Source organism: Oryctolagus cuniculus, chromosome 9 (genome assembly GCF_051225735.1).
Source record: "Oryctolagus cuniculus isolate XC-2025 breed Fujian yellow rabbit chromosome 9, ASM5122573v1, whole genome shotgun sequence".
Taxonomy (NCBI): domain Eukaryota; kingdom Metazoa; phylum Chordata; class Mammalia; order Lagomorpha; family Leporidae; genus Oryctolagus; species Oryctolagus cuniculus.
The window spans coordinates 120,608,241-120,633,631 of NC_142875.1; the positions used below are offsets into that span (position 1 = coordinate 120,608,241).

The 25,391-nt window shown below is 41.2% G+C and overlaps 1 protein-coding gene across 12 annotated transcripts in view; it reads left to right on the forward strand.

The window, feature by feature from the left end:
- LOC149124742 (uncharacterized) overlaps positions 1-25,391 on the forward strand; it is a 395,906-nt gene that overhangs the window by 321,439 nt on the left and 49,076 nt on the right. For 11 of the 12 annotated variants that reach the window (XR_016213567.1, XR_016213577.1, XR_016213575.1 and 8 more), the window contains one exon: positions 14,490-14,564. Coding sequence is in view for 3 of the 12 variants with exons in the window: in XM_089304659.1 (XP_089160785.1) it covers positions 14,490-14,529 (40 nt within the window). In the remaining 9 variants the exon portion in view is untranslated. Of the gene's footprint in view, positions 1-3,739; positions 4,240-14,489; positions 14,565-25,391 lie in introns of those variants that run through there. The other variant, XM_089304660.1, reaches the window with a different exon arrangement.

The following is a 25,391-nucleotide window of genomic DNA, read 5'->3' on the forward strand; positions in this document are numbered from 1 at the left end:
TATCAGAGGACTTGGGTTTGAGTCCAAACTCCACATCTGATCCCAGCTTTGTGCCAGTGCACACCGTGGGTAGCAGGACGTGGTAGCTCTTATAGTTGAGTTCCTGACACCCTCTTTTGAGATGTGGAACAAATTCTGGGCTCAGGCTTTGACCTACCCCAGCCCCGGCCGTTGTGGGCATTTGGGGAAGCGAACCGGTGGATGCAAGAGCTCTCTCCGTTTCTCCATCTTGGTCTCTGATTCTCTGTCTCTGTGTATTCCTGTGTCTATCTCCCAGATGAATGATAAAATCAATAACAAATTAGTAAATGCAATGTCAGTACAGTTGATAAAAATTGCCATTTATTTTCCTCTATTAAAAATTTTTTTAAAAAATACATTGTTTCTTTATATTCATCTACCTGAATGTTTGAATATGAATAGGGAGGTATACATTCTCCAGAATTTTGTTCCTTCATTTGATAAATTATCAAGTAGAAAAACATTTTTCACAATAATGAGGGCTTCTTTGAGACTAGCATGTCAATTAAAATTTTATATTCATCCACATAAAACATATGTGAAGCCTGATCAAGTGCATAGCTTATTTATTTATTTATTTATTTGACAGATAGAGTTGGACAGTGAGAGAGACAGAAAGGTCTTCCTTCTGTTGGTTCACCCTACAAATGGCCACCACAACCGGCGCTGTGCCATTCTGAAGCCAGGAGCCACATGCTTCCTCCTGGTCTCCCATGCGGGTGCAGGGCCCAAGCACTTGGGCCATCCTCCATTGCCTTCTCGGGCCACAGCAGAGAACTGGACTGGAAGAGGAGCAACTGGGACTAGAACCCGGTGCCTATATGGGATACCGGCGTCACAGGCAAGGGATTAACCTAGTGAGCCATGGCGCCGGCCCCAAGTGCATAGCTTTTGACATAAGTTGTCAGTCACAGAAGTCTCCCCTCACTGCCTCCCTTGTGGTGGAGACAGGGAACTGGGCCACTGTCAGTGTGTAGAACTCATGGCACTTCCTTTGGTTCCAAGCAGAGGAACTGAGTTTGCAGACGGGAAAAGAACAAACTGAGCTGGGATGGATGACTTCTGTGCCTGGGTTTTCAGCATGTCAGAGCTGAAGCCCAGACCTGGTTCTAGGAGTCTTTGCAGAGGCTCATCAGGAATCTTCCTTGTCTGCAGAAAGGGTGACTGCGTGAATAACCTAGAGAGGAGAAGGATTTAGTTTCTTTCCTCAAGGAAATTTTATTCCAATGGACTATATTGCTGCTAAGAAAATGGGTTCTGAGCGGGGTTCCCTGGTTTCAAATCCTGGTCCTGCCATTGCCCGGCAGAGGAACACCGGGCAAGCTGCTTATCCTCTTTGGAGCAGTTGTGATCACAGTTGTGATCACACCTCCCTCATGGGGTGTCTGAGGACTAAATTAGATCCTGCATGTAAGGGGCTTACACAGAGAGAGCGCTCAACACATGCTTGTTGATGATCATTATTAAGTAAGGCAAGTGCAGTAGAAGTAGACGCAGAGAAGGGGGGCCGGTTCTGGCCTAGGGAAGAGGTGATTGTCTGAGAGATCCTCAGGCATGGTTACTACAACACAGGCACGGTACAGAGTGCCTTAAAGACTTGATCTCGTGTAATCCTCCAAACAGTGCCTTGTAAAATGGCCTTCATTGCACACTCATTATTCACTGAATTTATGAAAGCTGTGGGAACAGAGCTGAACAGCAACTAGATGCAGTGCTAGACTGATCCCTGGGGATTAAGCAGCCTGAAACCCATGCTTTCAACTACTGAGTGATCATTCCTTTCCCTTCGAGCTCATCTTTGAAGCATGCGTGCTTTGCTGACTGAAAGAGGAGGCTAAGCAGAGAAGAATTCTAGGCAAATGCATGCAAAAGTGGAGAGGTGTGGCATGACATGGACACAATTTGGTGACTGCTTGGTACAGGGCTATTTGGACCATGCTAAATAGTCTGAAGTTGGTCTTGTGAATACTGAAGAGTTACTGAAATGTTTCAGAGCTACTGAGAGCAGTCCCATACTCAGATTTGCTTACAAGAGAAGAAAGAACAATGATGATGGTTCTGGGTGGATCAGAAGGCTGTGCTATTAAGGATGGGAAAGTTTTGGGAATAGCCTCTTTCCACTCTTGCAGGCAGGATGTGGCGAGAGCATCAAATTAAAGAGAGACAGAAGAACCAGTGGGAATAGTGCCCTGGGGAGGCTTTTCAGAAACTGAGTGAACAAGGCTGGATAGCTGATGTGCGAGGCTGAGGCCACCCAGGGCTCTAGCTCTGTGGCTGGTTGAGATGACTGGAGTTGGTGAACAGAGTTTACTGAATTCCCATTTCAGGGTGTGTCAGGGAAAGCCAGCGTTAAGAAATAGTAGAAGTTGCAGAGGAGATGTTGAGGCTCGGAGAGGGCATTTTCAGAGAAGACTGAAGCTTGACAATGCAAACTTGTATTGTCTGCAAGGAGACTGAAGAGAAGCTAAAGGTACCAGCACCTTGGAAATGTTCCAGTTGCTATTACAGGCTCTTAGAGGGTCAGTGGAAATGGCAAGTATGCACAACTTTCAATTACAGTAAAAGCTCACTGATTTGGATTAATTGGGGTAAAGGGCAACCTGACTAAATAAAAGTCTGATTTATAGAAAAAAATTTAAATAAACTCAATTTGATTGCATTTAACTATTTTAAGCTAAATTAACTCTATTTTCTATTAAAAGTAATAAATTGCTAAGAGTGATTTGTAAATCATATGAAGACCCGATCTGAAGGGCAATTATATTTACTCATTTTATTACTATTTAGTGCCCACCGTATGCCAGGAAATATTGAACATAAAAAATGCTTCTAAGTGTCCTGTCACTTGATGCTTTAAAAAGAGCCCTATCCTTTTTTTCCTTACAAGTCCACATCTTTAAAAGGCTTAGATATCTAAAAATTTGGTCACGAGTTGGGTGGCTTTGAAAGCCTTCGCTTTATTTGAAAGCTGAAAGCCCTCTGTTTCAGTGATCACGATTAGTAAAGTAGGCGCTAGGGGCTCTCCTGTTGGTCTGTGTGCTTCTATTCCTAGGCCTCTTCCATACACCTTTGTCCCTGCCACAAATATCGTTTCTAAAACGTAAATCTCCTGTTCGAGTTTTCCTCTCCTGAATATCACCACCAGGATAAAATCCAATGGAATTCCAGGTTGTGGTCACGTCTCAGCACTTGTCTGTGTGTAACTGATTCCAGTTCATTGCTAGCTTCTTCCACATAACCTCTGCTCCCTGTCTCTCTTCTCATGTATGCTGTCCCATCTTCCTAGACGTCCATTCACATTTTGTCCCTGAACTTGTACCCATGCTTCAAAACCCTGTCCAAGAGCCACTTCTTCTTCTCATTTCCACCTAGACAGAATGGCTCCTTTCTGCTCTGCTCTGCCTCTGCGATTCTGGTTTTTGTGTGTGTTACATAGGGATTTGTTGCGATATTTCTCTTTCCACTACACTTATACCTTCCTCGAGGTCAGGGACTTGATACATTGATTTTTGTTCTGTGGTACCAAGCACAGCACCATACCCAGTACAGATACTGAACTGAATTGAATAAGGCACTGTTAACCAATGTGGACGTTATCAGACCTTCTTGTTTTTCCTTTTTTATCCAGCCCACTCCACATTCCATTTACTCATATTTACAAAAACACTAGTCATCATGGGAGGTGGCAGGGTTGACTATTTGTGATGGTTCTTTTTAGGTGTCAACTTGACTAAGAGAGAGCTGATAGAAGAGAGCTGATAGAAGATTGTTTCTGGGTCTATCTGGGAGGCTGTTTACAGAAGAGATCAGCATTGGAATTAGTAGACTCGGTAAAGAAGATCCATTCTAAGCAATGCGGCAGGCATGATTCAACCTCTTGAGGACCCAGACTGAATAAAAGGGAGGAGGATGGGTGAATTGATTCTTTTTTCTTCAAATGAGACATCCGTCTTCTCCTGCGGTCAGACATCAGAACTCCTGGTTCTCAGATGTCCGACTCTGGGAGTGACAGCGGCCACGCACAAACTCAATTGTGCATTTAGCCTCAGACGGAGAATGACACCGTCAGCTCCCCTAGTTCTCAGGCCTTCGAACTCAACACGAATCTCACAGCACTTCCTGGATCTCCAACTTGCAGGGAGTAGATCGTGGGGCTTTTCAGCCTGCATAACCCCAGGAGCCAGTTCCTATAGCACATTTCTCTATGCCTATATCCCACTGATTTATCTTCTCTGGAGGCCTTTTATTAATACCCCAATAAAATCTGAAAAATTGGGTGATGCTTCTTATTCTAAATTTGGATTGAGTGAATGCTTTGCTGTGGTTCACGTGTGTTTTCTCATCTTTAGGATTATCTGTATATATTCCTTTTCCACTTGCTTAGCCACTTTCACCCCATCTTCTCTCCATCACCATCTGGATATGCTTAAAGTCAGCTGTATAATGAGATCTGAACTTTGTTAAGTCTTGATGAAGTGATGTGTCATTAGGAGCTCCGAATATTTCACATCTTGGGGTCCAACACATACAAGCACTGCAATTTGCCTCCATAAATCCATGCTACATTTGATCCTCTGACTATTAGCTTTCTCTGCTGTCCAACCCTCCCAGCGATTCTATTTGAGGGCGCCTAACATTAAATGATCACTATGACAGGAGGAGAAGTAATGAATCAGACTGATGTTCCCAGAGTCTCTCTCAAGTTGTCAATAGCCATATTTATATCATCATGTGGCAATTTTGGCAGAATTATTTGCTTTTTATGAAAATCTGATGAAGCAATTTTCAGAGTCTCTAACATGAATCAAAAAATTTGAAAAAACGTAGATATGTAACCATATTGGTATTAACTTTTCTCCATTTTAAGTGAATTTTACCCTTTGGTGTTTGAGTTAGGAAACAAGATTAACCACATAGAGTAGGAATGGGCTTTCAAACAGGCTTTCCAGTCCAAATCCGAAAAGTCAAGTCATTCTGATATAACTTTATTAAAACAATTTGGTAATAGAGGCTATTTAAATGTTTTAGAGTTTTGCTTAAAGAAATCAAAATACAGAGAGAATGGTAAAATATTTTTCTTAATATCTCTAAGAAGGCAATTTAGTAACCTGAGATCCATCCAATGTTCTACTGAATATGGTATATTTAAGCTTCCGTATATAAATATGAGGGTACTTCAAAAAGTTTGTAGTAAATGGAATTAAAAAATTTGTTAATTTTGGTGCAAAATGTTTTTGAAATACATAAGTGGCTTTTTCATCATATTTTTTCCACAAACATTTTGAAGATCCTTGTATAAATACAGACATAGACACACTCACAAAGTACTATGAGAGAATAAGCACAAGGTTGTTTCTAAAAACTAACCAAAGAGTTGAAGTAGTGAAGCTCTGAGTAGGTGATTCCTTTGATATTATCAATCAGCATAAAATCAGTACTGTGTTTCTATTCATCCGAATATGCCAGATGCTGACGTTGAGGATGCTGCAACTCAGAGTCTAGCTGGCCATGGCATCCTGGTAATGTTTTGCCTGGGTGAGTTCATTTTGTTATCCGCAGGAGTTGGCAGAAAACAACAAGACACAATGATAGGTGTTAATCAGCAAATATTGCTATCTGGTCAGAAAAATTGATCATTTTACTTGAAGCCTGTATATTCAAACTTAATGTCCCTGAAAACACAGAATGCTAGTGGAAAACTTCCGTGGATCTTTGGATTCCTGCGGGGAACCACGTTCATAGATTAAGAAACTGATCACGAAGGATCCTGAGCTCCACAACTGGTGACAGCAGGATGATAGCTGTCCTTCCTGTTTGTATTGTCACTCGTTAAGGCTCAATGATTACCAACCCCACAGGACAACAGAAGGGGAGAGCCCCTCACTAGCCTTTGTTGAAAGAGTGTCCGTCAGAGGAGTCCCTTAATGATAGTCCGTGAAATCCGAATCAATGCACAGTTTCACTTCTACATTTTAATTATCCTGGTAACACAGTATGTTAGCCTTTGGAAAATGCAAAAATGCATGAAATAAATCTGACTGGTAGCTAGGCAGAGTCACTCTGTGTGGCCTGGTAAGCATCCATTTAAGAACAGGCAGCAAGTTTGGGTTCTGTTGGCTTCTGTTCCTAGAACTAGGGCATCTTGATACTATTTGAGGATACTTTTAGGTTTAGTGCTTTGATGAAGGCAAACCTAAAGGGAGCTTTTGAGTAGCTTCCTGAGGTATCAGCTCTGAATATAAGCCCCAATCCCAATACAGTTGCACATGAATTCATTGAATATCAAGAAACTGTACTTGCTTGAGAAAGATGATGGGAGAGGAAGACAATTTGCAATAAATCCCAGCAGGTCATCTAAAATAAATGAAGTGAACACTTCTTACTCCATTATGGCCTATAATGCACTTTAATAAGCATTATTAAATTCCTTTTATATGACAGACCTGGGGATCAAAAGTTAAGTTTATGAAATAAATGGTCATTAAAAACCATAATAATGAGAGTTCAAGATCCACGAGTTCTTTGCTTTTAATTGTCCATGTGGATTTGCCTTTTTCCCAGTTTCTATTAATGCTAGGACTTGAGTGACTGGCATTCACGCAAAATTTTATTTTAGGTTCTCATTCATTCATTCAGTCAGTCACTCAACACATTTGTTGGACATATAGTGTGTATGGGCACTGTACTAGTTGCTGAGACTGGATGTAAGGATTAGGAACAAATTAATATGTTGTTCCCATACAACAAATAGCTTTGTGATAATAAAGTAGTATGTTCACTTGATCAACAAACATAATTCTAATTCTTAATCTATCAGTATCTAGACACCCACAAATGAAAGGCAAAAATTAAAATAGCTACCTCATGTTACCTGTTTTCTTGGGTTGTTTCCTCTGCTAACTTCCTTTCCTAGATGATCGTTTTTTCTGGCTTGCACCACAGGTTTTGCTCTGACTCCTTCTCCATGGATTCTGGCTGGGTTTACTTAGTTCACTCTGTCTGGTCTTCTGGTTCCTGCCTTCAGCTCTGGGCCGGGGGGGGGGGGGGGGTCTTAACCTGCTGTCTTACTGATCTTTGCCCCAGGACCTAGTCGTGGGTTCCTAAGCCTCTCTCTGATTGGAATAAGGCTGTTGCTACTGAGGGTCCACTGCATTCATAGCCAGTTCTGGGATATATGGTAGCATGAGTGTGCTTCTCCAAAAAGCTCCAGGTTAGCAGATTCCCTCAACAAATGTGAGTGTACACAGACACTTCAAAACTTTAACAGAAAATACAATTAAATGCTATGTTTATATTCATGCAAAGTATTTTGATATCCATGTAGAGTTGTGTTTTTTTTTTTTTTTTGCAAAATACCCATTTCCGTGAACTTCGTCAAGACCCATTTCTTGCATGAATCCTAAAATTTTTTGAAGCAAGTCAATTTACCATCTAATTCCATTTTCTATTGATTGAATTTTGAAAGGACTCTTGTATTTGCTATCTAATACCACAGAACGCAATGTGACAACCAACCATAACCACTCAGCATTTACTTAACTCATGAGTCTGTGAGAGGAGGGGGAAGTTAGGTTCTTGGCTGGCAAGTCCTTTGCAAGGCAGTTTCAATGCTTTTGCGAGAAGTTCTCACGTCACTGTCCTTGGCAGTCCCTCATCTTCCAGCAGGCCAGCCCAGGCTTCTTTTCATGGCAGCGTCAGGTTACTGATAAAGTCAGGAAGCTGTCCAGGCTACTTGAGGCTTGGCCTCTGAACTCAGATAGTACCAGTTTTGCTGACCATTTTTTTGCCAGAATAAGCCACAGGGGTGTCTCGGGTCAAGGAGTAGGGAAATCGATTCTGCTCCCTCTTGAAGTGAGAAGCTGCAAAGTCACAATTAAAAAGTCTGAAATATTGGAATGACTCTTCTCATTCTGCAGTGGTGAATTGGCTTCTGTCCTTTCAAGATTGTGTTTTTCTGCTGTCTGGACTTGAACCTGTGTAGGACTGGGAGTGTGGGACTGAACTGTGGCAGAGAGAAGGGAGACAAACATGACATTGTTTGTTAAAAGTTTTGTTTAGGTAGTTGAAAAGCAGAGTGAGAGTGAGGGGGGAAAGAGAGAGAGAGAGAGAGAGAGAGAGCGCACGAACAGAACTCTTATTCTTTGGTTTACTGCCCAAATGCCTGAAATGGCTGGAGCTGAAGCTGCTAGCCAGGAACTGGTCCTCATCTCCCACGTGGGTGATGGGAACTCAGTTACTTGGATCATTACTGCTGCTTCCTTGAGTCTGCCTTGGCAGGAAGTTGGAGTCAGGAACGAGAGCCAGGACTCAAAGTCGGGTGCTCCAAGGTAGGGCATCACCTTTTTTTTTTCTTTTTAAAAGATTTTTTTTTATTTATTTGAAAGTCAGAGTTACACAGAGAGGAGAGACATAAAGAGTGAGAGAGAGGTCTTCCATCCATTGGTTTGCTCCCCAGTTGGCTGCAATGGCTGGAGCTTTGCCAATCCGGAGCCAGGAGCCAGGAGCTTCTTCAGGGCTTCCTACGTGGATGCAAGGCCTCAAGCACTTGGGCCATCTTCTACTGCTTTCCCAGGCCACAGCAGAGAGGTGGATCAGAAGTGGAGCAGCCGGGACTCAATCAGGTGCCCATATGGGATGCTGGCACTGCAGGTGGCGGCTTTACCTGCTACGCCACAGCGCTGGCCCCAGGACGCAGCCTCTTAACCACTAAACTAAATGTCCAATCCACAACAAGGTATGTTTCTCTTGTTACTGTATAGAACAGCATTGAGAAACATGAGCAGTGCCACTGGAGGGACTAGTGATGGATGAGTGGGGTGCCCAGGTGGTGGTTGAAGTGTGCATGAAATAGAGGACAAGGTCTTCTCTGTATGTTCTGCTGAAACACCCTGACTCCTCCCACCTTGATTTTGGCTTCCACGACCAAGAGGAATATTCTGTGTGGCTTCCCTGCAGGCGTTCTGTGGCACCCAGCAGCAGATGGTGGCTGCAACCCCGAAAATAACATTGGCCACTGAGAGGAGTTTCTTATCATAGATCTTCCAAGGTGCACACCTATTTCCAGGCTTCTACAGAAACAAACAGGGTGTGGTAGAGATGTTGGTGGGGTGATTTTATCGATTTAAAGATACAATTGCTTCTTATTTCCAAGCACATTTATTTTCCTATTTGATGTGTCTTCAAAAGTCAGATGCCTCTTTTTTTTTCATTCTTTGAATTACGCATATTTACTGAAAACACAGTGGACCAGCCAATATTTCCTTTCTTTTCTCATTTTTATAAAGAAACAGATTCATCTCCAGGGAAGTGTTAGTACAGAAAGGTTCTCTTGAGAAGCAAAATACATTTGTTCAAATTCTGGAAGTGTTACTCTTGAGTGGTGTGCTCCTCTGTCATCTGAGTTTTAGGGTACACAACGCAGGACTTGTCTCTAGAAGTGTTCTTTGGGACCCGATTATGATGTCTCTGCTGTATTTCTTCTACTCACTTGACTTCAGTGTGGTTCGTTTGTGTTGCTTTGGAGTTTATTTCTGTCTGAACTCTTAACTTGAGCATTTGCTTAGTGTTTGATTTCTTGTAAGAATGCGTTAACCACAAAGAGCACCCCCTGCCTCATCACCAGACACGCACATTGGATGATGTCTCTTTGAGTGAGATGTGTAGAGTCAGCAGAGACCACAAGATTTATTTCAGAGCTATCCTGTTGCAAAGAGATGATAGTTGATTTTCCAACTTGATGTCTTTTCTCCTCTATGCTGGATAATGCTCAGAGACACCTGTGAGTTTAATTCAACTTCTAATTTGATGAAGAGTTGTTATGGCGCCTACAACTTCTCAGACATTGTAGGACAAAGCAATTCCTGGCCACGAGTTGGCAAGGAAGTCTTTTTTCCCCCTACTTTCTTGGCTCTTCTCTCCATCTCCAACACAGTACTGCTACCAGGTTGGGGAAGGAAGGTCACTCCTGGGGAAAGATATGTGACCCCACGGAACTTGTCATATTCCTGGCTGAGGAATCGGAAGATGAAAGATGTTGAGACAAGGAAGTAAATAATAAGCAGTTATTTAAAAGGGAAAATCAAGCAGTTCTGTTTGGCTGAATTACAGAGAGATGGAGATAAATCCACGCAGAGGGGTTGGGTCACAGCTAATTGTCTACGAAGTGTGGTGATTTTCTTGAATGGAGTTAAGGCTGTTAAAGACAGGTAGAAGAGTTATCTAGTCTATTACAATAGATTTCTAAGACAAAACCAAAGAGGCTACAGATGGGGGATTTGGTTTGGTTTTTCTTGTGGGACATTCTTGAAACTATTAACAAGGGTGTAACAGGTGAATGTGAAGGGAGAGAGGGGAAGAACTAGATAGTGACTTCAAGGATTCTGACCAGGGGTCTGACACTGTCCTTAATGCAGCTGACAAAAATGTTGGGAACATGTTGGGACAGAAGAATTCAGTTTTGGATGTGCTTCATGGAAGGAGGAAATCAAAGTTGTGCTGGTGAATTAACAGGGAGAATTTGCATACTGAATTTAGAAGAGAATTTTGGGGTCAGAGCTCTAGATTTGGGAGTCATTGGCATCTATGAATTTAGCTGAAGCCACTACATGAACCAGGTTGCCCAGGAAGGTGGTGTGTACTGACAAACTCAAGTGCCAGAGGGAGCAAGGCAGAGGAAGAGAAGTCAACAGAAGAGAAAAAGGGAAAACCAAAGATTCTGAAGTGTTGAATTAAAACTTCTCTTTTGCAAATTTTTCCTTAGATTTAATCTGAGCTACTTACAGTACTGTATCTAAATACTTGTTTAGATACATTTTCTTCCATGTGCAGAAAGATAGAAGCTAAGGATGGAAAGGCCTGTATTTATATTTTAAAGTGATGTACTCTAATTGTGTGGGCAAAATCATTTCATCTGTCCAAGACTGTAATTAAAGCTAATTTCAAAACTCAAATGTAGACTTTCTAATGTTATTTGTCTCAGTATTTTTTATTGAGTATGTCTTTAGGCATTCAACTTTTTAAATTATTTTTAAAAAATATATAAATATAAAATACTTTCTAACTCTACCATTTGGGGCAAGTCAGCTTGAGCATGTCCCAAATTGTACATCTCTTCCCTCTCTTATTCCCACTCTTATGTTTAACAGGGATCACATTTCGGTTAAATTTCAACACTTAAGAATAACTGTGTATTAATTACAGAATTAAACCGGTCATATTAAGTAGAACAGACAAAAAAAAAAAAAACTACTAAGAGGAATAATGTATTAAGTTGTTCATTAACAGTCAGGGCTATCCCATCAAGGTGGCATGTACCAATGCCATCTCACTAGTCCAAGTGATCAATTTCAGTTCACAATTGATCATAATGAAAGGACTAAGAGTCAAAGGGAGCACATAAACAAGTCTAGTACCTGCTAATACTAACCGATAGAATAAATAAAGGGGAGAGTGATCCAACATGGGAAGTGAGATACTCAGCAGACTCATAGAATGGCAGATGTCCTAAACAGCACTCTGGCCTCAGAATCAGCCCTAAAGGCATTCGGATCTGGCTGAAAAGCCCATGAGAGTATTTCAGGCATGGAAAGCCAAGACACTCTGGCAAAAGATCTCTGTGAGTGAGATCCCAGTGGAAAGAATAGGTCTTCAAAGAAGGAGGTACCTTTCTCTGAAGGGAGGAGAGAACCTCCACTTTGACTATGACCTTGTCTAAACAAGATAAGAGTCGGAGAACTCAAGGGGCTTCCATAGCCTTGGAAACTCATGACTGGTGCATAGGGAGATTACTGATGCCATAGACAGGAGTGTCAATTTGTAAAGTCAACAACAGGAGTCACTGTGCACTTACTCCTCATGTAGGATCTCTGTCCTTAATGTGCTGTACATTGAGATTTAATGCTATAACGAGTACTCAAACAGTATATTTCCTTTTGTGTTTCTATGGGGGTGCAAACTGTTGAAATCTTTACTTAATGTATACTAAACTGATCTTCTGCAAAAAAAAAAAAAAAAAAAAAGAAGAAATTATCAATTCCCAACTTGACTCTCACTGGGATTAAACATGACAATAGGTCTGATCTGATTTCATCATCATTTTAAAAATCATCTATTATTTTTCACTTTATGTTTCTGTGTGGGAGCAAACTGTTGAAATCTTTACTTAATGTATGCTAAACTGATCTTCTGTATATAAAGAGAATCGAAAATGAATCCTCATGTGAATGGAAGGGGAGAGGGAGTGGGAAAGGGGAGGGTTGCGGGTGGGAGGGACGTTATGGGGGGGAAGCCATTGTAATCCATAAGCCGTACTTTGGAAATTTATATTCATTAAATAAAAGTTAAAAAAATATATAAATATAAAATACTTAATAAAAATTCAAAATCATAGAAGGATTTTATTTTTTAAGTAGATGTTTTACTCTACCTAACTCCTTTTGGTCAGCCTCACTTTCCAGGGTTCCACTGTTTACATTTTTTAAAAGACTTATTTTTTATTTGAAAGGCAGAGTGATAGAGAGGGAGAGAGACAGAGAAAATGAGATCTTCCGTCCACTTGTTCACTCCCCAAATGGCAGGAATGTCCGGGGCTGAGCCAAGCTGAAGTCAGTAGCCTGGAAGTCTATCTGGGACTCCCAGGACCCAAGTACTTAGACCACCATCTCTTACCTTCACAGGCATATTAGTAGAGAGCTGGATCAGAAGGGCAACATCCAGATTCTAACTGGCTCCAATATAGGGGGGCTGGCATTGTGGGTGGTGGCTTTACTCTCCATCTGTGCCACATCTCCAGGCCTCTATTCACAGTTCTTTTACATTCTTACATCTTTTTTATTTATATATGTTATGTATATAAATATATATAAATATATTTACACATATAAGATATATATGTAATATATTTAATATATAAAGATATATATTTAAGATTTTATTTATTGGATAGTAGAGTTACAGACATAGAGAGAGCAAGAGAGAGTAAGGTCTTCCATCTGCTGGTTCACTCCCCAGCTGAGCCAATCCGAAGCCAGGAGCCAGAAGCTTCTTCCAGGTCTTCCACGTGGGTACAAGGGCCCAAGCACTTGGGCAATCTTCCACTGTTTTCCCAGGCCCTAGCCAAGAGCTAGAACGGAAGTGAAGGAGCTAGGACTTGAACCAGTGCCTATATGGGTTTCTGGTGCCTCCGGACAAGGCTTAACCCACTACATCACAATGTCAGCCCTGACATCTTTTATATTTCTGACATAATAATTACAGATACATACCTAAACATAAGTGTACACACAAGAAGTTGTCAAAGATCTTCCTAAGAGGGTATGAACCACACTGTACTTTCCTGATCCTAAATATGAGAGAGATACAATGTTCCTTCTCAGGATCTCTCAGAGACCAGCCAAGGTGACCTCTGTGAAGACTGGTTTGGGAGAAGCCCAGTGTTTCTTTGCTCACATCTATTCATTTCTCAATTACTATCAGCATATCCAAAGTTGTATAGATGTGCTTGGTGGCTGGTGTTCCATTCACCCCTCATCCTGTACTTGGACAGAAGAGCTCCTTTCTCCTTGGCAGTTCTATCTTCTTCCTTTGCTTAGCACATTATAGGAAGGGAAAGGGTAGAGTCTAGAAAAATATGTCAGCAGTGATAAAATATGACACTTTTATTAGAAAGGAAAATAATTGATCAGTGAGTGGTTTAGTTTTTTTTTTAAAGATTTATTTATTTATTTGAAAGAGTTAGAGGAGAGGCAGAGAGAGAGAGAGGTCTTCCATCCATTGGTTCACTCCCCAATTGGCTGCAACGGCCAGAGCTGTACCCATCTGAAGCCAGGAGCCAGGAACTTCTTCCAGGTCTCCCACACAGGTGCAGGGGCCCAAGGACTTAGACCATCTTCTGCTTTCCCAGTCCATAGCAGAGAGCTGGACAGAGAGTAGAGCAGCTGGGTCTCGAACTGGCACCCATACAGGATGCCAACACTTCAGGCCAGGGCGTTAACCTGCTGTGCAACAGCACCAGTCCAGTGGTTTAGTTTTAATGATGCATTTTTTTTTTTCACTCTTAGGGGATCTTCAAGTAAACTCATAATTTATGGTGACTGAGGCCCTTGGCACCACCATGAAGTGGTTTTCCCTCTTGTGGGACCAGTACAGCCAATGGAATGTGATTCCTTTTTTCAGAATGCTAAATGTGCCATTGTCACTGCTGCTTCCAATAGGAACAGTAATAAATAACACTTGCAAATCCCTTGAAATAATTTGTCCTTGTTTGCTTGTACTTTTTTAAATGCACAGATTATTTAACAGCTTATCCATCCTTTTATATCACAAATAAAGCAAAAGGACTTTGTATTTGGGTTTTATCATTGACTGAAAGTATTTCTACAAGATAATAAAGAGCCAAAATGCTGAGTTGACTTTCTGAAACAGGTACATGGTGGTCTGTGATCACGACCTGAGTATTTTTCTAACCACAGGTTGGGCAGCACCAGCTCCTCATCAGAACCCCTGGTCTGACTGAAGATTCTCCCCTTCAGGCAGAGTTCTTGAAGGTAATACATGGAAATAAATGGATAGTTCTTGGTTATGGCATTGGCTGAAGATCACTGCTAGGAAGAATAGAGTGCCCAAGGGAAAAATGACTCTTAGTTGTGAATCTTATCAGAACCCCCCAAATCTTGCTCATAGCATATATCAGCAGTGTATTTCTTCTTGAATTCCCTAATACAGACAAGGTTGTGCTCACCTTTGTGTCCTACTCCAAAGGTAACACAATGGCTTACTCTGGGTGGCCTCATTAGATACTTACAACTGTGAGTTACGTGATATGTGTTGTGCATTCAAGGTCAAGATTTCTTTCTCAGTCAGTTTCAGATGCATGTTGTAATAGATGAGTTGCATTGACAATTTGTTCTCAGTTTTCCAGGAAGGATAGTATACCCCCTTGTTGAGTCACAAGTACTACTGAAATAGTTTCTGTGAACTGTTTCTAAATAGAAGTAAGATTCCAATGATATGTCTAACCACATCAGTAATTCCTTGGTTTCATATTATTGTTTCTTAAATGACTCATTTGCCATTTGTATTTGAAAATAATTTTAAAAATACTAGTGACTATCCTGAACCCATTTCTTCTTTGACTGCATTTACTTGCTGTACTTCCACTCCCCATTGTAGTAAAACATGTTAGTATCTAGAAACTACCTTGGAAAATTAAGTGACATGATGAGTTATTTTGGGGATGGTAATTTCAGTCACTAACATCATTATTTCTCATTTTCTTCATGCTTTTGGCCACCATTGGCGGAGGAAAGAGTCCATTACTGTAATGTGGGGGCCATATAATATGGAGTATCTCTTCTCATAATTCTTCTCCTTCCTTGGCAGAAAAATCAATGGGCTGCATTTTATCATTGAGTATGGGGCCAGTTACACAACGTTCCATAGATGACAGACATTTGATAGGGCTCTAGGAAAAGCTAGAAAGAAAGGAGTACCTAGATGAAGTTTGAAAATGTATGGCAAATGCACCTAGTATATCCTGGAGGAGGGAGGGGAAGAAAGAAGAGTTTTACGTCGGGGGACTGACAGCTTCACTTTTCATGCCACCGGTTTTTGCTTGTTTTAATTAGTGCTGACAGTGGTCTTCATAGCATTATTCTGATCATATTTTCCTGCTGTGTAAATCCTGTCATTTATGGTCTCCCTGCATTAAGAATAATAGAGCAGCCTTAAAAATTAGAGACTCATATGTATTTCATTGACTTCCTACTTTTGCTGTGTTTCCATGATACCCTGTGTGTCTCCGTCATTGCACTTAGGGAATTGCTTTATGGCCCTTAGGTTTCGGAGCATAGGATTGTGAATTACTCATCTTCATATCCAAGTCTCCCTCACTGTGCCTTGAATGTCACAGATGCTGGAAAAAAGTGCCTGAATGGCTTATGTTAAATTACCATGTAGTGTCTTGAAACATTTCAGCCACCAGGAATACCTGCCTTTTTCCTTAGACATGATTAACTCATTCATTGTATCGCTCACATTGTGGGTATTTTGCAAATATGTAAATTAACACTCCTTAGTCATTTCCAAAGTGTGTCTGCAAGGGATCTTTGTTTGTAGCTACAGTGAAGTGTAACTTCAAAGAAATGCCATGTCTGTGTGTGTATAGGCTGTAATGGAAAGAGAAGGCTACCTTCAGCTCTCTCTGATCTTGACGGAGAGGTGAGGTACGGCTCTCAGGACTAACTTCATCTTCTCCGTTACCAGGCATGGAGAGAAGTTACTTCTGAGTTGTAATAGTGTCTGGTTGAGGCGAATTTAGCCCATGTGCTGTGGCTTATTAATGCTCTCAGGAAAAAAATGAGCCTTGTCTGTCTTTGCATAAAGTTTTCCCTAGTGCCAGTACACCAGAGAACATTTTACTGAGCTGACTTACAACGTGGGCTGATCTCAAAGAGACGGCAGCAACCAAGAAGGCGTAAGTAAAACAGGAGGCTTCTGCGCTGTGCACGGTCCATCAGCATTAATGAGAGTTAGAAGTGTTCCGTGAGTGAAGTACGAAATGGACCTTTGGAGTTAATTTTATTGGTCTTTATGCTTGGGACAATCACTGTGGCACTTAGAAACACAGAACAGAGCGGTTTCCTGTCCCGAGAAGCTTACAGTCTAATTTAAATAGCTGACAGCTCTCGTAATGTGCCTTAGTGAGCCTGGTGCTCGCCCCAGCATCACGACCCCCCGAGGACGGTGGAATACAGCCCTGGGCGCTGATGCCCCGGATTCATAGCGTTAGCCAAGTGATATTTCCCAACAGCGCCGGGCGCTGCCTTTGCTCTCACCAACGCGGCGATTCTGTGGTACTGATCACTCACGTTAAGGGAGAAGATAAAGAACCAAGACAGAGTTTCAGAAAATGGAAAGAAGCAAATAAAAAAGCACACGGAGAACTTGCAGTTGCCGTACTGACTACATAAAAGCATCCAATCTGGAACGAATCACTTCAGTCATTTTTAAGTGGGCTTGTGTCTCCTTTTTTCCTAAGAGTCTCTCCCTGCTATAAATGACATTCTGTTTTATGAAAGTATAATGTGAAAATCTACTGATAAGCCAAATAATAAAAACTTTATAGCATGTCAGGGCATTTTTATTATTATTATTTAACCTCAATCAAGTCATAATACTGAACACATGTATCCTTGACCTAAATCACCTTGTCAAGTTTAACTGTATATTCAACTTCATTTACATGACATACGATCTAATACCAGAGAACAACAATACCATTGTAGTGTTAATTGAAAACTCCAAACCCAGAGCCAGAAGAAACCACTGGTCTGATTGCTGAGGGTCCCAGGGAACGGGATCTATTCCCACACCTGCAGTTGGTCCATAACACTAACATTGTTAGCGACATCTGGGTCTAATCAGCGCAGAGGCCTTGATACGCTGCTCCCGGGGCACATAAATTTAGCATTACATTCATTTTAAAAGCCCCCTCTTTCAGTTTTGTAAGGACAAGATAGATTCATGGCTCCACAGAGTCTAACAAAGTAGAAACCACAAACAGAGTAAGTTACTGCCACAGGCCTCGTGGACTTGACTTACCAACTCTTTGCCACTTAAATAATGGAATTTTATGTTGAGCCCTGGCTATCAAAAATGTGTTTCCACCGAAAGTGAAGTTTGACTGAAAAGCTGTATTAAAAATGAAAGCAAATCCTCAGAAAGTGAGCCAATTTGTATAAATCAGACTTTATGTAAGGATCTGAGATAACACGGAATGGAGAAATAGAACCTAAGGAGTCCTCATTTGCCGGGTTCACTTCTTACCTGGAAGGCCATTTAGAATGGATTCTCTGTAGTGTGTGTTCGGCAAGTTTGCATCGAAAAGGACTTTTCAGAAGCTAAGTAGCAGACTTTGAGGTCTTTGCGTGGGACTTGGACAGGATGGCAGCTGAAGATCGAGGGTCTGCCTGACCCAGTGATTGTGTTCTGTGTCAACTCTGCCCGGTGTAGCTTTGTTGCTGTTACAGAAAGTTCTGCTGCCATTCAACATGAGCGGGGACTGCCGCCCCTCTTGGGTTCTGTGTAGATGCCCTGGGTAACCAAAGAATTGCAGAGGAGAAAAAAGCCCACACCAAGTTATTTTGTCTTTTTTTTTTTTTCTTGCAGCGACATTTCTTCAAGATATAAATATGAAAGAAAGCAAAACTGAAAGCAAAAGCATTGGCAGTTTTGCAAACTACTTGCTTGTGTGTCTGAGACAAATTTGTGAGGAAGAAATTTTAATTTGTTTTGTTTTTGGTTGTTTCCTTTTCTTTTTTTTTTTTTTTTGTCTTTCATGTTGCTAATAAAAGAGTTGCCTGAGAGCTTGAGAGCTACAAAAACAATTCTGTGGCTTGATCACGGTGCAGCAGCAAGTACAAACTTTTGATTTATTTGTTGGCTCAAATATGGCACCTAGCCTCAAGGATTTCGTGTGAACTGGAGAAGTTACCTACCAGATGAGTATGTCTAAATGGTCTAACTTTGAAAATTAGTAAATAAGGGAGATCAGTGATTATCAGATGTAAGTGGGAAGAGGGAAGACATCATTCCTTGGCTGTATATCCAATTATAGTAGAGATGTTATCTGAATTATTTGCCTTCTGTTGGAGTGAACTGTTGGTGACATGGTACCTCCTGTTGACCAAGTACTCTATCTATTATAGATTTGGTTTTTTCTTCTTGTTATATTTTGTTAATAGGCATAAATATAACCTCATGAATAGAAAGTCATAAAAAACAGACTGGCATAATGAAGTATAGACATACATTGGTTCTCTAGGAAATAAGCATTTTACATACAAAAAGAGATTGCCAGAATTCTTGGGTAGAGTCTAGATTAAAAACATGAATCGTCCCCAGGAAAATCTGTATGGTTCACAATATGGTGGTCATAAAATTAATCAAGTTCAGGAAGCAAGATTCAATAGTGGCCAAATTACCATATTAAAAGAAAAAAATTGGATAGACTTCTGCATCTTATAAATGCTTCTCTCTCCACCTCATTCCAAAAAATTTCGAAGAGACTATTTGTTATTGAAAAATACAGGACTATAAGGATGGGTCCTTGGCCAGTGCCATGGCTCAATAGGCTGATCCTCCGCCTGTGGCGCCGGCATACCAGGTGTCCTGGTCGGGGTGCCAGATTCTGTCCTGGTTGCCCCTCTTCCAGTCCAGCTCTCTGCTGTGGCCTGGGACTGCAGTGGAGGATGGCCCAAGAGCTTGGGCCCTGCACCCACATAGGAGTCCAGGAGAAGCACCTGGCTCCTGGCTTCAGATCAGCGCGGTGCGCCGGCCGTAGCAGCCATTTGGGGGGTGAACCAATGGAAAAAAGGAAGACCTTTCTCTCTGTCTCTCTCTCTCTCTCTCTCACTATCTAACTCTGTCTGTCAAAAAAAAAAAAAAAAAAAAAAAAAAAAAAAAAAAAGATGGGTCCTTCACAAAGCCATGTCGTTAAGTAAAACCAGCGTGGATGTCTGGATCTGTGATGAGAAGGTCAATGGTAATGGAGCACACGATGCTGAGCATTGGTGGAGTTAATGGACAAGGCCATCCTCCTCTGGTCAGCTCGCTAATCAACTAGCTTGATTCCCACATGAGAACTGTCCTGCAGCCCTACCTGTGCTTTCAGTCCTTGATGAGGTTCCTAGAAACTGCGGTTACTTCTGTATTCAGTGTGTTACGAGTGATAGGTAACACGTTCTACTTTTTGTGATTTGTTTTTTGAAGACTGCTTTCAGCAGGGTCAGGAAAACCCCATCGGCTGAAAGTATAGTGCACATTTGGAAAGGTATATAGTTTATTTGTTTAATGAGAAGTGAAAGGTAAAGTATGAAGCTAGAGGAATTCCCACAAGACAGCTAAGGAGTGCTGACAATTTCCCATTTCACAAATAATGTGTGTGGTAAAACCCATACCGTATCTGCCTAAAAGCTCTTCACTGTTCAGTTTCAATATTTTTTAACTACCTTGTTCCTGTAAGCTTAATTCTCCAAATTTGAACCCTTTCAGGAAGTGAGTACGTGGTTTGCTAATAGACCAAATTGAAGAAAACTAGAAACACAATCTCTGTCATTTTCAAATTTTATTTTGTGATCTTGAGAAACCAGGAAATACCTAGAGTTATCCACAGATTGGGGTTTTTTACCCATTTCCTGCTGCTCGCTGGTATGGGAACAATGGAAGTATATAATGGGAAATCTAAGGAAGTTACAAAATCACTTAATATTAACAAATATACATTTTCTCATAAAAACATTGAGGTGTGGCTGTAATAGGATTACAGCAAATTTGAAAGAACATTTCCTGAGTTCAGCCATAGCCTGAATAATTGCAGACAACTCATACTCTTCCCCAGTACTACTGACAGGTACCATGGACTAACCCTATCACAGAGCAGTTACATGCTAGGTAGTCTACGTACATTATGTTATTTAATCACTACCATGGAACAAGCGCATGAGCGAGGAGGAGACCGCATTCCATAAAGGTCAAGTAGCATGTCCAAAGCCACACAACTCCTAGGGCTACCTGGCACTTTTCCGTAATGCTTTCATAGCCCATCTCACAGTCTGTATTTCTGCATTGGCTATACCTCCCGCCCCCATTTCCATATTGCCATTTGTTTTATGCCCTGGGTCTCAGCCTGAAGATCACTTCATCAGAGAGGTGACATTGAACATGTGAAAATATTGGTCAGGTCCTCATCATTTGCTCTTAGTACCCTGCCTTTTTTTCCTTCATAGAAGCATTTGATCTAGGCTAATCCTCTAATTTGGACCTTTTAAGAGAATTTTTATTTGAGTGACAGATAAACTGATAGAAAGCTCCCACTGACTAGTTCATTCTGCAAATGCATGAAGTCTCAGGGGGACCAACCTCTAACCAGGTCGCCCTTGTGGGTGGGAGAACCCAACTATTTGAGCCACGACTGTTGCCTCCCAGGATCGGCATGGGCAGAGAGCTGGAGTCAGGAGCCAGTGTGAGCTGTGTATCAAATCATGCACTTTGTTAAGGAACAAGCAGCTTAACTGCTAGGCTAAATTCCCTCCCTACAATTTGTACCTATATATTGTTTAGCTTATGAATGTAATGTCTGCCTTGTCTATTGCAATGTACTTGAACACAGGCCCATATCATCATCTTCTTTTTTGTTTTTTTTTAAGTTGTATTCAAAAATTTTTAAACATGTATTTAATTATTTATTTATTTTCAAAGCGTTACAGAGAGAGAAGGGGAGAGACAGAAAGAGATCTTCCATCTGCTGGTTCATTCCCTGGATGGCTGCAATAGCCATTGCTGGGCCAGACAGAAGCCAAGAGACAGGAACTTCAACCGGGTCTCCCACATGGGTGACAGGAGTCCAATCACTTGAACCATCTTCTACTGCTTTTTCCAGGCCCTTAGTAGGAAGCTGGGTGAGAAGTGGAGCAGAAGGACATAAACCGGTGCCCATACAGGATGTGGGCGTTGCAGGCGGCAGCTTCCCCTGCTATGCGGCAACACGGGTTGTGGCCGTATCTTCTTTTAGTGAAGTCTGCTAGCACCAAAAAGTCCTAGGAAGGATTAGACAGTGTGCCCACAGATGTCCCTTTGAGTGTGTTTTTGCAAGGCTTAGTCTTGCTCCCCAGACCTTAGGACGGGTTGTACACCTCAGAACAAAAGCTTACTTTGCTGAATGAACTCACAGGATACAATTTTCTTTTCTTCTACAACACTATCCAGGCCAGTCTGAAACGCTCTGCCAGAACAGAATACATAGTTTCCTCAAATCTCCAGGCCTTGGGACTTTGTGTCTTAAGAAATTCTTGGCCAGCGCTGTGGCTCACTAGGCTAATCCTCCGCCTTGCGGCGCCGGCACACCGGGTTCTAGTCCCGGTCGGGGCACACTGGATTCTGTCTTGGTTGCCCCTCTTCCAGGCCAGCTCTTTGCTGTGACCAAGGAGTGCAGTGGAGGATGGTCCAGGTGCTTGGGCCCTGCACCCCATGGGAGACCAGGAGAAGCACCTGGCTCCTGGCTCCTGCCATCGGATCAGTGCGGTGCGCCGGCCGCAGCGCGCCGGCCGCGGCAGCCATTGGAGGGTGAACCAACGGCAAAGGAAGACCTTTCTCTCTGTCTCTCTCTCTCACTGTCCACTCTGCCTGTCCAAAAAAAAACAAAAAAACAAAAAAACAAAAAAAAACAAAAAAAAACTTATTAAAAAAATAAAAAAAATAAATTCTTGAAATGACAGTTGGTGAATACTAGAATGTTATCCTCCTAGGTTGTGTTCCTGTTGTTCTTTAATTATTCCCGCAAAATGATATGATTATTACTATGCCTGTGAAATCTTAAATTGAGCTTGGAGCAACCTTGGTGTAATATAAGAACTTATAACCATGCTATTACCAATTCAATGTAAACAAATATGAAAAGACCAAAAAAAAAAAAAAAAAAGCACTTGAATCTTCAGAGATTTACGCCCAGCCATCAGTTTAAAAGACAGTAGAGGCTGTGGAAAGAAACACTGGGAAAGGCCAGGGTCGAAAATGACGGAGCTCCCAGTAAGTTCTAGTGGCACAACCATTTAATAGAAACATGCCTACAAGCATTGATTGTTTTTAAAACAGGAATAAATATAAATGAAACTGATACCATGGAAGGCACATTTATTGAGATCTGGGTGTTTAGAGATGTAAAAATCTATTTTAAAAGAATTATACAGGACTGAGGATTGAAGTGCATAAAAAATGTATTCTGCAGATAATCAAATGAAAGTGCAGTGGACACAGTGCCAGCAAATGCTTTGGATTGGATTCCTTTCTTGAGTGAAATTCTTTCTTTTAAGTATCAACCTATTTAACCTTTAGAAATGAACGGCTTGTGTTTTAATGGGAAATCTGCATTTCATTATAGAACTAGAACTCGTTGTCCTTGGTTTCTCTATTTTTCACCAAGGCATTCTCTTTCTAAATTCTTTGTGTTTAATATTTAATAAATAAAAACAAAGAGTACCAAGAAGTCCAGAATGGGGCCTGTTTATGTACAGATTCTAGTCATAGCTTTTGACTCTGGGAAAAAATGTTACCCATAATCTCAAGGCCAGTGCCCCAGCTTTATTGGTTTGGTCTAAACCTATGAATTTGGCCCCTTTCTGCCTTCAGATCAGCCTTCTATGTTCAATCTTTGTCAATCCAGCACTCACAGCTGATCATAAAAATAATGAAACTTTTGATGCTAATTTTGAAATTCTAGTCACTATTGCTGATACAGTCATATTAGTAATTTTGATATTATTCAAATGGACCAACATGTGTAGCACAATTTATGTAGGAATGTGCATTTGGCCTAGTGGTGTGTCTCACTTCACAGTGCTTGACTTTGGTACCTGGCTGTAGTTCCTGAGTTGAACTTGATGCTAGTGTGTAGCTTGGGTGGTAGCAGGCTTCAGCTTAACCTGGTCCTAACCGTAGCAGGCACTTAGAGTATAAACCAGTAGATGGGAGTGTGTCTTCTCAATTTCTCTCATTCATTCTCTCTTTCTCTGCTTCACTCTGTCTCATAAATACTTTTTTAAAGTTTATATCAATTTTTATACGGGACAATATCCTTTATTAATTTCTATATTCATTCAAAAGTCGGGTCACTGGGTAGAATTTACTTTTTTTTACTATAAGCATATGCCTCTTAAAATTACAATTAATGCAGTCATTAAATGAAACAGAAAATATTCTGCAAATGGTGATATTTTCTCTATGCCTCAGTTTCTTTGTAGAATGGAGATTACATATGCATATTGTTAAGAAATGGTAGTGGCTGTAATTGATAAACCCTAGATTTTCAGTGGTTTAACAAAACAGAATTTATCACTTGTCCAGTGTGAATGTTTATGGTTGGGTATGTGAGTATCTCCTCTAAGTAGTGGTTCAAGGATCCAGTTGCTTCCATATTGTAGATTCTCCATTTTAACGTGCAGCCTCCAGATTGGTTGAGGACAGGGGAGGAAATGATGGGGAAAGAAGGACTGAGGACAGTGGCTTGGCCTGCAAATGACACATGTCCCACCTGCTCACAGCTCGCTGCTAAGAACGCCATTTCCTCGCACTAGGGAAATGTAGTCCTGGCTGCATAGCTGTGTCATGGCGGTAATGCTCCAAGGAAGAGGAATGGAATTCTCTTCTGATCAGCTCACCTCTTGCCAAAGCCAGCTTGTGTGGTTGGAGGGAGGATTAAATGAATGACTCCATACAAAAGCTTAGGATAGTAGTTAGCAAATAGAAAGAAGAGACAGGAAAACCTGCCATCACCTTCTTCTCCGATCATCTCTTGGTCCTTCTCATTGCCTTCTGATGTTCAGGTTTTTATCTGTTACTACTTGAAGCTCAGCAATTTCTCTTGATAATTGTCATTTACCTTTTTCTCAGGAATTTTCTTGACACAATTGCAGTTTTTTAAGTTTTTTATTCCCTTTTGTGTTATCTTTTGCACAAAAGTGGATCCCTGATGTATATTTCTGTTTGAAGATTGTGAGTGTCTAGCCTTCATTACGCTTTTGGGGAAGTCTTTGGCTGCACGATACTTTGCCCTCTGTCTTTTGGTGGAGAAAGGAATTTGACATTTTAGCTGGAGGAAACAGTAAAGTTGACTCTGTTCATCGGAGGTCCAGGTGCTCAATTAAACTGCACAAAAGAAGGTACCCTCTCCTCGCTTGGATGGATGCCTATTCTTTCTTGGATCAATTTTAACTTGCATATGAATGACAGAGTTAAGGTTTCAACAGGACTTTGCTCCCCAAATCAGGCAGATATTTAAATTCCAGAGTCATCAAGTGATGATATTTACAGGGAAGAGGCTTGATCCAATTATAGCGTCTGAAGATTGGGCCCTTGGGGAGTGATCCAATTAGATTAGGCTGTTAGGGTGGAGCCCCATTGTCCATCACGGGGCTTTAAAAGGAAGGAGCATACTCAGGATTTCTGTGCTTTCTGTCCTGCCTTGTGACTCTGCTATGGGCTGCTCAGTCTGGGACTGTGTACCTGCTAAATTTAAGCCCAAATAAACACTGTTCTCTAGGTAGCTACTCTCAGGTATTTAGTTGTGGTGACAATATATGCATATAAATGTGTATATATAAGCACACAAATATATATGTGTATATATATACACACATACATGCATATATACATACATATTGCATTTTTATGACTTGAAACATAGTTTTTATAGAGCTTTTTTTAAATTTTTACTAATTTATTTGAGAGGCATAGAGACAGAGAAAGACCTCTCATCTGCTGGTTCATTCTCCAGATGTTTGCCATAGCCAAGGCTAGACCAGATCAAAGCCAGGAGCCAG